The 12,837-nt window shown below is 36.7% G+C and overlaps 2 protein-coding genes across 2 annotated transcripts; one reads left to right on the forward strand and one right to left on the reverse strand.

Annotated features, from left to right (window-relative positions):
* Positions 1 to 747: 747 nt before the first annotated feature.
* On the reverse strand, positions 748 to 1,719 carry LOC134528854 (tyrosine-protein phosphatase non-receptor type 9-like). Its single transcript, XM_063362520.1, has one exon. The coding sequence runs from the start codon at positions 1,717 to 1,719 to the stop codon at positions 748 to 750; it is 972 nt and encodes a 323-aa protein (XP_063218590.1).
* Positions 1,720 to 3,556: 1,837 nt separating this feature from the next.
* Positions 3,557 to 4,534, forward strand: LOC134529916 (tyrosine-protein phosphatase non-receptor type 9-like). Its single transcript, XM_063364473.1, is given in 1 exon segment — positions 3,557 to 4,534. A coding segment is annotated over 1 exon segment (978 nt).
* The last annotated feature ends 8,303 nt before the right edge of the window (positions 4,535 to 12,837 follow it).

Genomic DNA, 12,837 nt, shown 5'->3' on the forward strand with positions numbered 1-12,837 from the left:
GAAATGGGATATTTATAGTCCAGTCATATCTAACTTGCCAGAAAATGGTTAACAAGTTCTTCAAAATGGGCGGTGATTAGCTATCTAAGTTCACGACATTTCTTACGAAGAATCGTTTCAAGTTCTGGGAAATTGAGCGATAAGCGAGCTAACCTCCATAACGATTGCTACACTAGATGTTTCACCCTTCTGCGCTTGGCCTTAAAATCCCGCTCTTTATCGTAGCGCAGGCATTAGGGACCTATAACAATAATTCACAAAAATTCAATCTAAATACATTTTCAACTACGGCACTGTCAATGTCTGTCAAGTGGGGTTAAAATTGGTGGAAGGGTTCTTACGGTAATACTAATACTCTCGCGTTTCACTCGCACAAGTTGCCGTGCGTTGTGATTCGCGCTCTCCCCACTACCGAAACAACACGACGTTTTAAGACTCCGTGACGTCAGAGGGTTAAATACGTCTCCTGACTGCTTATCCTAGTTTAATTTATAGTTTTCTTAACATTATACTGTCAAATGGGTTACATATTATGTATCATGGAGTTTTCCTTTAGTATATAAAGGTATAAAAATAACATTTCCTCATTTAAAGAAAACAATGACTTTGGTACAGTTTAAATAAAGGTTCATTTGGAGCACAAATTAAATACTCATAACAATAACTTATAACATAAAAATACTTAAAGTAATGAGATAATATAACAAGACATAAGCAATTTGACTGGTAACTAATCTTAACGATAATTTACTTATTGACTAAATTTCCTAAATTCCTTAAAAAAGAGACAGCTTGCTGGATTGTACTCGTCTTTCTAACAGCTTCAACAGGAATTGATTCTATATATAGTTTAACAGCCCTATAACAAAATAAATATTGAAAGGGGTTAAACAAAGTATGGAACCTCCCTTGACGAATATCGCACACAGTAGACGCTATTGAAACTGTTTTTTCCTCGTTAAACCTAGAAATACTAATGTCCACTACACAAAAACATGGAGTTCTTCCTAGTCCCGCGTGGCAATGAACAACGATTGGAAACGGCTGGGGAAGTTGATGGCCCATCTTGAGGGACTCTGCATACAGCTCTTTCTGGCACTGGCGTACCTCCAGAACAAAGTTCAAAAATTCTGAGGTATTTGTCGGCACGTCGTGGTCAGGCCAAGCAGTGAAATTGTAGTGTATCACTGTCTGGGTGGCTGTGGTCCCATCTGTCAGAGAAAGCACCGATTTGACGTAATGTGGGAACCTTTCTACACTAGTGGTAGTGATTTTGAACTTTCCAACCATCATCGACGATTCCTCTTTCTCGCTCCAGTAGGGGTAACACTTCTCCTTGCCATTTTCTTTCTTCTGACAGAGCATGACAATGATTTGCGCATGCTCCATCCACAACATGCGGTAGAAGTCGTAGCACGTACGACGAGTTGGGGCTTCTCCGCAGATAAATCTTTTCGTTTGTTTGAACCCGCTAATATAATTAGCATTTATAAAATTACCTCGTTCTTTTTCTGTCGGTAAGACCACCCTGGAGTGGTCGAAGCAAACTGAAGCGGCGTATCGCTTCAAACTTTGGTTGGCTTTATCGGCTTCAAACGTCCCTTCTAGCTTCCTACTGATGATCTCCTGGTGCTCTGTATAGATCACTTTTTCGCAGTCACTACTCTCCATAAGTGCCATAAATTCTGCGTGTTTCAGCGCTTCAAAAGTCGTAGCCATTGTTATGGTCGAAATAACGGCTTAATTTATAGGAATAATATCTATTTGACACGTCCTTCGCTTACAGTATGTCAAGCAATATTCAGTAATTAAATTACCGCTTCAGGCTTTAAATAGGGATATTATGCGGAAAATATGGATTAATATAGAATGCCGCCTACAATGTCATATCGGCGTATGTATGGGAGGTAAACCGCAACATTACAGTATATCGCGTCATCCGTCCAACAATGACCATATATGAGTGTGTGGTTTTATTAAATTTAATCAAATATGTAACAATTGCCATTGTTGCTAAGTAAATTTATAATGTTAAATTATTTTAGGGTGATGATTTAATGAGTAATCGATAACGCCATATGTACTGGGAAAGGCCAGGGCGTTCGTATAGAAGGGGTAAAACAGCCGATATTCGTGCGACGCCCCTTTTATACGTCCCTGGGCTTAGTAATGCCTATAACGTGCGTACGCAATATGATACATTTACGTCAAATCCCATGGCAACTAAGAATAAGTCATAAAAGACGTGCCAAACGTTTTGAGGTTATTTCTGAATATTTACTAAGAAAAAGATTTATTTAAAAACAAGTCTCTGAAGCATATAATTTTATTTTTAATTATCAATAAAAATACTTCTAAGAATTATCGAAGTTTATTATGCGAGAATCTTGTTTGGAATTAATTTTAAGTCAAGTCCATAAAATGGTTTCCAATGAAAAGAAGGATATATTGGTATAGACTGGATAGCTCAATTGGTAGAGTAGCCGACATGTAATCGAAAGGTTCTGGGTTCGAGTCCCAGTCTGAGCTATTCCGAATTTTTTATCGCTTATTCTATAAACTCACATTAAGAAGTTCCTTTCCTATTCCTTTCTCAATTTTTCCTATCCCAATATCTTCGTTACGTGAATGTTGGAACGCTTCACGTAATTATATCCGTAACTCCTATTCTATCCCGCTTCACAGCATTCTTACATTTGTAATAAATGTAATTTTAATAAACATTTGAAATTAATAAGGTGTGAAGCAGAAAGTTTCAGGGGTGGCCTGCAGGTCGTCCTTATTTAAAATTTTTTAACCCTAGAATATGGACTTAAAAAAAATAGTATAATTTAATTATTATAATAAATAAATAAATATATATTTTTACTTGTATCCACGTTCTCTAGGAGAATTTTTTATGTGTTTTTACAAGGAGAGGATGGGGATTTTACTCCGTATCCTTTTTCCATATATATTTATTTATTTCTTTATATACTCCCCACCCCCTCGGTGAGGTAGACCTCTTCTGCCCCACCTCAGTGCGTTCGAATTTGGCGGCTGTGGCCGACTTACAATTTTTACTGTACGCATTCGCCTGTGCCTGCCCATTTAAGCTTTAGCACAGTGACCAGGGAAACCACAGAAAACCTGGCCAGTACAGTTCGGCTACCGGAGCGACACCCTGCGATTGTTGTTGAAATTAAATTTCTAACAACCGCCGGGGCTCGAACCCTCGCCTATCGGCGCGATACACGTACGAACTAACGAATTAGTCCGCACGGCTATCGCGGCCGACTTAATTATTATAATATTTTTTATATATATAATATATAGTTATCATAATTATATAATGAGCCGAGCTTCTTCGTAAACGATAATTTATTGTTTATCCGTGCATCGACTGATAACGAGTCACTCTGACCTTAGTTGGAGGAATTATTATTCGAAGCACAAAGCTATTAAAGAGCAGTAAAAAAAAGTGTCGTGGATGAATTGACTCTCAGTTTCAAGTAGACCTCTGTGAGAACCACCTGTCGATTTTGTCCACCAGTGAGTGAACCCAAGCACGATCACTATGGCCAACAACCACTGCTTCGAGAATCTTACCCCCAGTGACTTTGTGAAGAAGATCAGGCAGCCGAACTTCGTGGATCTCGTCAGCCAGGAGTTTCAGAAACTGAAAGCTATCCCGCTAGAAGGTACCGTAGAGAACTTTTCAAAAGGAGAAAATTCAACCAAGAACCGTTACTTCGACATTCCATGCTGGGACCACTCGCGCGTAATTTTGAGCTCACGAAAGCCTCTAGTATACAATAATTCAAAAAGGAACTCATTCAGTATCGTCGTAACAGAAAGAGACAGTGATTCAACGTACATCCATGCTAATTTTGTAGATGGATTTGAAAATAAGCGTAAATACATTTGCTGTCAGGGTCCGATGGAACACACGGCTGGTGATATGTGGAAGCTGATTTGGGAAAACGATGTCCGTATTATCGTGTCGCTGACAGAAATGGATAGTGAAGACGAAATTTGCTTCGATTATTGGGTCCCCGAAGAAGGCTTTCAAATAGTTTTTGGCCGGTATCAAGTGGAGACCCTTGAAATGTAGGATAAGGATAATTTCTGTACAACGCTATTCCGTATGATAGACATTACATGTGGAGCTTCGCGGCTGATAACCCACAACTGGTACACCAACTGGCCAGACTACGGTTCTCCTGCTGACTTGAAAGAATTTGTTACGCTTTTATCAACAGTAAATCAGAAACAACAGCAATCAATAGAAAGTGCCATGTGTAAGAATCTGCCCAAGCCAGGACCAATATTAGTTCACTGCTCAGCGGGGGTGGGTCGTACCGGAACGTTTTGTGCCGTCGATTATGCACTAAGTCAATTCATCAAGAAAAAAACTGTTTCTATCCAGGATACTGTGATGGCAATTCGGAAGATGAGACATTCAAGTGTTATGACGCTGAAGCAGTACATGTTTATCTACAAGGTTATTGAGCACAAGTTACTGGGAAAAGAAAACACAGAAAACTTACAATAATTATCAAGACATTAGTCTCCAGAACCCTCAATATAAACAAGATAACATTATTTCGGGAAACCCGAACGAAGTGGGGTTAATTATAATCTGCTCCCTGCTCTTTTAACCTAACAGGATAAGAATTATACAAACAAAGTGAGGAAAAACGGGCTGTGGGTTTTACCTGACCCCTTATCGAAATTCAAATGACCTATTGTATTATTTATCGGCTGGTTCCCGATTAGGAATGCGTATAAATTTCGCTCTATCCCGATAACAGTATCAATAACATTTCAATTTTTAACGGAGACAGTACTGGGTCTGAAAAAATAACGAAGATGGAATCCAACAAGTTTCTTCAAATGTTGAGCGCCAGGAGTCTTTCAGGAGAAAACTTCTTCCACGAAGCATGCAAAGCTTCCTCATTAGCTCTTCTTCGGAGAGCGGAAGAAATTATGGAAGCACCAATTCCAACGATCTTGACCACAAGAAACTACAACGGTGAGCAGTGCACTCATTTAATCGTGAAGATCAAAGATATTTATGCACGAGAGATGATGGAAATCGTGTTGAATCTTGGGGCTGATATCAACGGCCAGGAAGCTCGGGGTGGTTTCACTCCTCTGCACTTGTGTGTTTGGGAAAAGAATTACGAGCTCGCCGAATGGCTCTGTGAGGCACCAGGCATCAATCTAGAAGCTGTAAACTACGCAAATCAGACTGTCTATCAACTTGCGTTTGAAGCTGACGACCACCAAATAATGGAGATGGTGAAAAAGGCTGGAGCTAAGTGCAAACCTCCGAAAGTAGAGAAAAATTAGTTATAATTTTTGAAGTGATTTAAAAAGTTTTGTAAAAGTGCTGTGTTTAAATTTTGAGGCTATAATAGTTTATGTTTAGAAATGGTAAGTTAATCTATGCAGCTAATTTCACGGTTGTGATGCATGCGAACTAGTTTTATATTTTTATATTATGTTTTCATATTTTTTAGGTTTTACTGTTGTTTTTTATCTTTGTTAAAATTTTATAGTAACTAAAGGTACAGCAGACTAGACGGTACGGAGGTTGGGAAGCAGAAGCTTTCCACACGCCTATGTAACAAACTTCAACTTCCCACCCTCCGTATCGTCTAGTCTGCCGTCCCTTTAGCGACGTCTTTCAAGTTATAGCTTATTATGATTTTGAATAACTGAAAATAGGTGTAAGTAATTCTAAGCATATTTTTTGTACTCCAAAGTGGCTCGAATACTTGTTAAAATAATTAGATTACTCATAAATGCTAGCTTGAATACTTAAATTGCGCTTATTATTATGGAAAATGGAAAAAAATCTCTTTATTGTAATAAGTTTAATTAAATACATCTGACGTAACACAATTCTTATTTCTCTGACTGATAAATTTCTTTAAGACCTTGTTAACTTAGAAGGAATAACAAATCTATGCCTGCATCATTTTCCTGGTTGACCAAGTTGGCTAACTGTTTAGCCCTCCTCTGCAAACGTTGTTGATGTGCATCAAAAAGAACATAGCTAGTACAGTCGGGACACCGGTCCATCACCGACCAGAAGGTTTCCTCATCCATAGACAGGAAAAACTGCAAAGAAAATAGTCAGCTTAGGGAACAGGAATTCATAGGTTTCATTTAAAGAAGGTGATCTCTAAAGAAGACATACCTCTAGAATAGAATAGGGTGTTCCTTCCTTCGTGGGTGCTGTAGTCGGCAGGATCCTCAAGAGCCAGATCATCCTATCTGAGCATGTGTTGGGAAACATAGCAAAGAACGGATCATTCAGTTTGATCCAGTCATGCAGCTCATCACTACGAATTGCCATGTTTAGTCTTCTCTTAGTCCTGAAATAAATAGTTACAATTAGTTAGGAAGTGAATCATTCAATATTGTGGTTTAATAAATAACTTGCATAGTACTTACTGCACAAAAGGCTTTCTACCCATCGAGCTATCGTGTTAAAATGAACTTTCCTGTTCATTTTCTTCAATAAATACAACATCATTGGCATGTTTACATGCAATTTATTTAACATGAAACTTCAGGATACCATTCAACCAAATCAGCGAACAATTCGATTGATAAGCGTTACGATCAACTGAACTGAACACTCGATCGAATATATTCTCTGCAGACTTATAATAAGGTTTGTTTTTCAACAAAGGCTTGCCGCTTGTTACAATTTCAGTATCGCTGATAGTATCGTACAGTTGACCGCTGTCTATAATCATCGTAACTAATAACTGCAATCGTTTGGATCGATTTGTGTCTAATTATTTTGGTCCACTTTTGTTAGCTGAATCGGTTACTGAATGAGAAAAAAAAAAAAGCCCGCTATGAAAACTTCATAACTGTTGGCACGAGTCTAATTTTAGAGCTTGTTAACGAGAATCGATTTTAATATCTTTCACGGACTGTTTTTTCCGCTATATTTTTTTGATTCCTGCAACAAAAAAAGGTTGGTGGATTTGAAACACCGAAATTGGGGGAAGATTTGGAGTTTTGATATGAAAACATCCCTTCGTAGGATTTCAATTAAGCCGCCTAACAAAGTTCTCTACCTGGCAAATTGGAGACAGTCAAAAACTGGTCGACTGGCTCTGGTTGGTATATTTGTTTAATGATCTTAGAAAAATAACATTAATGGTGCAGCATACAATCGAATTGTGAAGACAGTCATTATCTTCAAAGTGTATGAGTGATAAGTTAATGAAATAATCATTAACAACTAATATTTTTTATTTTTATCTATTGTTTAATTATATTAGTAACAGATATAGAGGGGATATATATATATATATATATATACATAGTATTTGGCAAGTACGTCAGAAACCTGCCCCAGACTTGTTCAAAATTGCTGCAGGAATATAAAACATGGCTCCGTTTTAGATGACTAATTTCATAGCATAATTTGTATCAATATTTTTTCGGTGCGTATTAGAGCTAAAAATTAGCAACAGCAATTGAAGAATTCTGAACCCATAACCTAGTAAAAAAATTTGACTATAATGTCTTATGCAGTTCGACCTAATTAGTTGTCAAAGATTTATGAAATAATTTTAATGATTAACAGTGTTATAATGTAGTCACTTTAAAGGATATTAGATAAATAATATCTAGAAAAAAAAGACATGAGCTACACTGTCAGTTAGACCACCCATTTTTGTCTAACAGGATAAAGTAACTTTTCTTATCAAATTGATTCTCTTATCATAGAGAAATAGATATATGAATAAATTATATCACGTATACAGCAAGTAAATGCTACTTTGGATATCAAAGAACTGATTAATATGATATATATAATATTCCCCTGATGATAACTAATGAATAAAGATATTTTGAAAAAACTATTTCTCCAAGATAAAGACGCTGATAATATCCGTTGTAGAAAAAGAGATATTATTACTGAAATGATATCTATTCTATTCTATTATGAATATTTATGAATATTTATGTTGATGCAAGGTTGCATGTCAAGCGCCCATAATTGATTTTAAGCATCTATGTTCAACAACAAATCTAACTATGTCTTCATATTATCTCTTATCAGGTCTAAGGGAAAGGGGATATAAGAAAAGAGCCACACGGATTTTTATCTTAAATAATATTTATTACAATAATTTATTTACATAATGTCCTCGCCTTAAATGAGATTGGGCAGAAAAATTTTCCATACTTCATCAAGGATAAGGGGAAAGCGGACCTTACTCAGTAGGAATCTTCCATGACATAATAACAATCATAAAACTTAAACTAAATACTTAAGAATTTAAGGCAGAATTATACAAAAAATAGATATTGACTGAACTTTGTTATCAGTTGACTTATTTAATGCTTTGTCAAGCTTACACTAATAACATATTAACCCTAGAAAAATCATTAATTATAAGATCAGTTCTATTCACAATCATGAATTATAATACTTATCAATGTGAGGCAATTCATTATTACACACTAAATGCATAGGAATCATATTTACATACAACAAATATTGGACCGTAGAAGATACCCTTATTAATTACTTAACTAAGTTTTCTTTTTCAACTTAACTCTCAATTCCTCGTTAGAGATAAATTTGTTAATTTCACTGTCACTACTGAACTTTACTCTTTCTTCTGCTTTGATACGTTCAGTTCGACTCACGTGAGACTCGCACACCTTAAGGAATTCCTTGACACTGACTTTCTTCACTACCTTCTGATAGCGCTCATACACATCTTTCACGTCGAAGTAAACATTAGACGGAAAAACAGTAACCAAGTCCCCGTAGAACTTTTTTCTCTTGGAAACATACTCGACGTACTCAGGCAAAGTGGGATATTTCTCTGATTCTTTCACACAATCAATAAACAGTTTGTATAGAGACAGAACCCTGTCAAATTCGAGCGAATCGATAGCTTCGAACGTGACTTCAATTTTATCTTTGTCGTCGTCGTTGTTGATAACTACTTTCCTAGTATTATTGACCAATTCCGTATAAAACGATTTGTTCTGATCGATGGCAAAAAATGGGCGGAATGTCTTTTCACAAATTTCAAATGTACCTTCCCCGGCTTTGGATCTCTCCAAGTCACCTTCAAAGTGCATCAAGTGGACGTAGTCATTCAGATGGACTTTCTCCTCAACAATATCGTCGCGCAACATTTCCTTGTGTTTCAATTTGAGGTAGTTGAGTTTGTACAGATTGAACGGCTTTTCAATTTCACTGACTAGAAAGCCGTCTACAGTCTTGAAGATTTTCTTCAACAAATGATAAACTTTGTCTCGACGTTTTTGGATTTTCTTCAAAGTCATTACATAACTAACAAGCTCTTTTCGTTTTTCGATGGACTTCAAGTCTAGATCGTAATTGAACCAGGTTAGAATTTCGATCATGTAGCGTGCTACGCGGTGGAACCCTCTCATCCGTTCGTGATTGAAGAATTGAGCGTCATCTTTGAAAAGACATGAGGATAATTCAACGCAGTACCACAACGCAGTAAGCAGCGATGTGTTATCTTGAGGATCTAGCGGCAAAGATGACAGCCCAATTTTACACACTGTCTCACTGATACGTCGCATAGCGTACTTCTTAAACTGTTCAACGACGTTTCTATCCATCCACTCTTTGTTTTCACAATTTTTATAGAGCACATAGTAAAACAAGCCAACATTGTAACTAACTTTCTTGCAATCAAAATACGTAGCTGACAAAATGTAATCGTTGTATTTATCAAACTGGTCGGTGTCTGTCAGCACAAGGCCTCCATGAAACGGTCTTCGAGTTCGCGGGTCAGTCTTTGTATTGCTGGCCAATAAATGTTTGTAAACATTTAAAGTGTAAAAGTAACCGATTGACTCGCTGACATCTTTATCGTTCACCAAAAATAGTGGACACTCCATGGTCGATTTGAACTTATTAAAACTAGCAGGTAACACTTCTGTCGACCACCGTGATTTATGGAGAATGATTTTAGCCATCAAATTGCACTTCGATAGGATGAGAACAGGGATTCCTTTCTCGTCGTCCAGAATGACGTCAGGGAACTCAATTTCTTGTTCGGGCTTGAACTTAAAATCGACCATCTGCTCCTCTTCAACGAACTTGTTGAATTTCTTTTCGAACTTCAAGGCGTCAAACGAGTAAGATTTTGCATCGCTGTTGATGTAATTAATCAAAGTTGAAATGGATTTCTCAACGTCAACCTTATTTGCATAATCCACGGCAATGAGATTCTTGTACCAATCCGTGTTAACGAATCCGCGCAAGAATACATTTCTGTCCTTCGTTTCCAAGTTAACTTTTTCATCCCCGCTGTTCGTTGATTTTGATGCCAATTCTTCAAACAGTCGATCTCTTAGCTTTTTCAATTTGTCGATTTCTTGCAAAACATGAACATCTCGTTGAAATTTATGAATGAACTTCAACTTGATATAAGACTTCAACTGTTCTTTTTCATCTACAAAGTTGTCACAGTTAACTTTGTCATAGTCAAATTCCTTGGAAATATCAGTACTGTCATATAGCTCGTTATTGCGATAAACCACACAACGGCTCTTAAAGAAGGACGTTGCTACAGAAAGGTCGATCTCCTGCAAGTCTTTGTTGAATGCATGGAAAACAACCGTTTCGTAATGCATGTCTCCGTTTAATTCGAAACATTCGTCTGTACTCTTCCTGTCAATCATTCCATCCGTAATGATGTACATTAACTTGATCTTATCATTTTTATCATCAACAACACCTTCTTTCAGGTGTTCGATGATGCATTCCGGCTGTGTACCCATCCAATCAAAGTCCAATTCGATGTACGCTTGTTTAGCTTCTTCCTCATCAACTTCCCAACAAGTTTCGCCCCAGTGCAAGTAAACAGTTTTCGATTCTGTTGGATCCTCTCCGGCAAGCAATAGTTCTTCTTTGATTTTCTCTACATCCTTTTTAAACTGTTCAAGAGTTTTCAAGCCGTTGCTGTGATAATGCTCGACTCCTTCCGTTGAGCCCGAAAAATCTTTTGCGTAAATGAAGTAATTAACCATTTTTGCTGTGTAACAACTTTTCTTCTTTTAAAATAAAGCGATGGTACGTCCGCCGACCACTGATGTACAATGATTCCTAGTTATTAATAACAGTGCGTGTGTGACTCAACAAGTTGTTTTTGTTGATAACGACGTACTGGCGCGCGTTGATTAACGAAGCTCGACGTCCGTTGAGGGTCCCTGGAACAAAAACACGTGTTAGAATCATGGAGAAAAAATTATTTTTAAACCACGAATGGCTAAAGATCAAAACACAGTTACATCATTTTTTTGGATCATCTTGAGTACCATAGTGGGCATCATAGTGGTGCAGCAACGCCGACTGTTCGAATCCTTACTAGGATTTTGAAATACATTTGCAATTGGAAAACGCACAATCTACTTCAAGGACCAAGCAAAGACTGAATTAAAACCAACTAATATAAAAAAATAAGTGGAATAGTTCTTGGTATGAAGCTTAACCCGGGATTTGAATCCACAACTTATTTGTTTCCGCCGGCTTTGATAACTAGACCAGTTTCCGTGATGGAATATTTGCAATAGTTCACAGTATAAACTTTAAAACTACAGAGCTTTACATTTAAACTTACCAATTTGAATTGAGGAATTGTAAATAATAACGTTTCTGACAAACTGATGTCACTGTTTAGAATAAATTATTAAAAATTCACTGGGAGCAAGACACTAGTGTACTGTATGATGGTCGGTTTCAAACTGAATAGACAAAATGGTTTCCATTGTAATATATACAGCATTCCGAACGTCTGACGCAACAGACGATACGACTTAGCTCGTTATTGTAATTATGGTGCAAAATAATAATATTTATTATGTTTATCTTATCTGTTGAGTTTACCCGAGCTAGTCAATATAACCCACAATTCAGTCAACATGTTTTTATTTAAACAGTACTGACTGATAGAATTTCAAAACTGTAAATTTGATTTCAGATAAAAAAAATAAATTGTATCACTCGTCTAAAAGCGAAGCGCGGATTCAACCGGTGTCGATACTATGGGATATGCCGTTAGTAACGTAGCTACTAGCTATTGCATCATATTTTACGCCGACAGCTATGTCGTCACCTGCAGGTACTCAGTAGTTATTGACGCTACTTTGTAGATGGCACTTCTTTGTTTACATCAATATGTATGTAATACGTTAAGAAACTTGTAACCTATTATCAATCTCATTCAGTAAATTGATGAGTCAGTTCTTATTTATTTATACACAATTATGATTGTTAAGTCATAAACTAAGACTACTAACTCAGATGAAATTTAATACTCTTTACACAATGTTATTTATTTTGCACCATATTTACAGTAACAAGCTAAGTCGTATCACCCGTTGCGTCAGACGTTACAGCTGCCGTATGAAACCATTTTGTTCATCTTGTGTAATTTACTGTCAATCATTAAAGAAGTTTCTTGCTCCCCTGATATTTCCAAGGAATTTGACTTTGTAGCTATAAAAGATCAGCTGAAGTCTTATATCAAGTTTAAGTTCATTCATAAATTCCAACAAGATGCACAGTAAAAAATATTGTGTAAAATCAACACAATTTCTGTGTTAAATACGGTCCACACAAAATTAATGTTAAAATCTAACACACTTTGTGTTGTTTTAACACAAAGTTTGCGTCATTTTAACACAAAAGTGTGTTGAATTTTAACACTAATTTTGTGTGGACCGTATTTAACACAATTTTTTTACTGTGTGCAAATGCTTTGCAAGAAATCAGGAAATTAAAAAAGGAAAGAGATTAGCTTTTTGAAAAATTGTCATAACTTG

This window comes from Bacillus rossius, chromosome 2 (genome assembly GCF_032445375.1).
Source record: "Bacillus rossius redtenbacheri isolate Brsri chromosome 2, Brsri_v3, whole genome shotgun sequence".
Classification (NCBI taxonomy): domain Eukaryota; kingdom Metazoa; phylum Arthropoda; class Insecta; order Phasmatodea; family Bacillidae; genus Bacillus; species Bacillus rossius.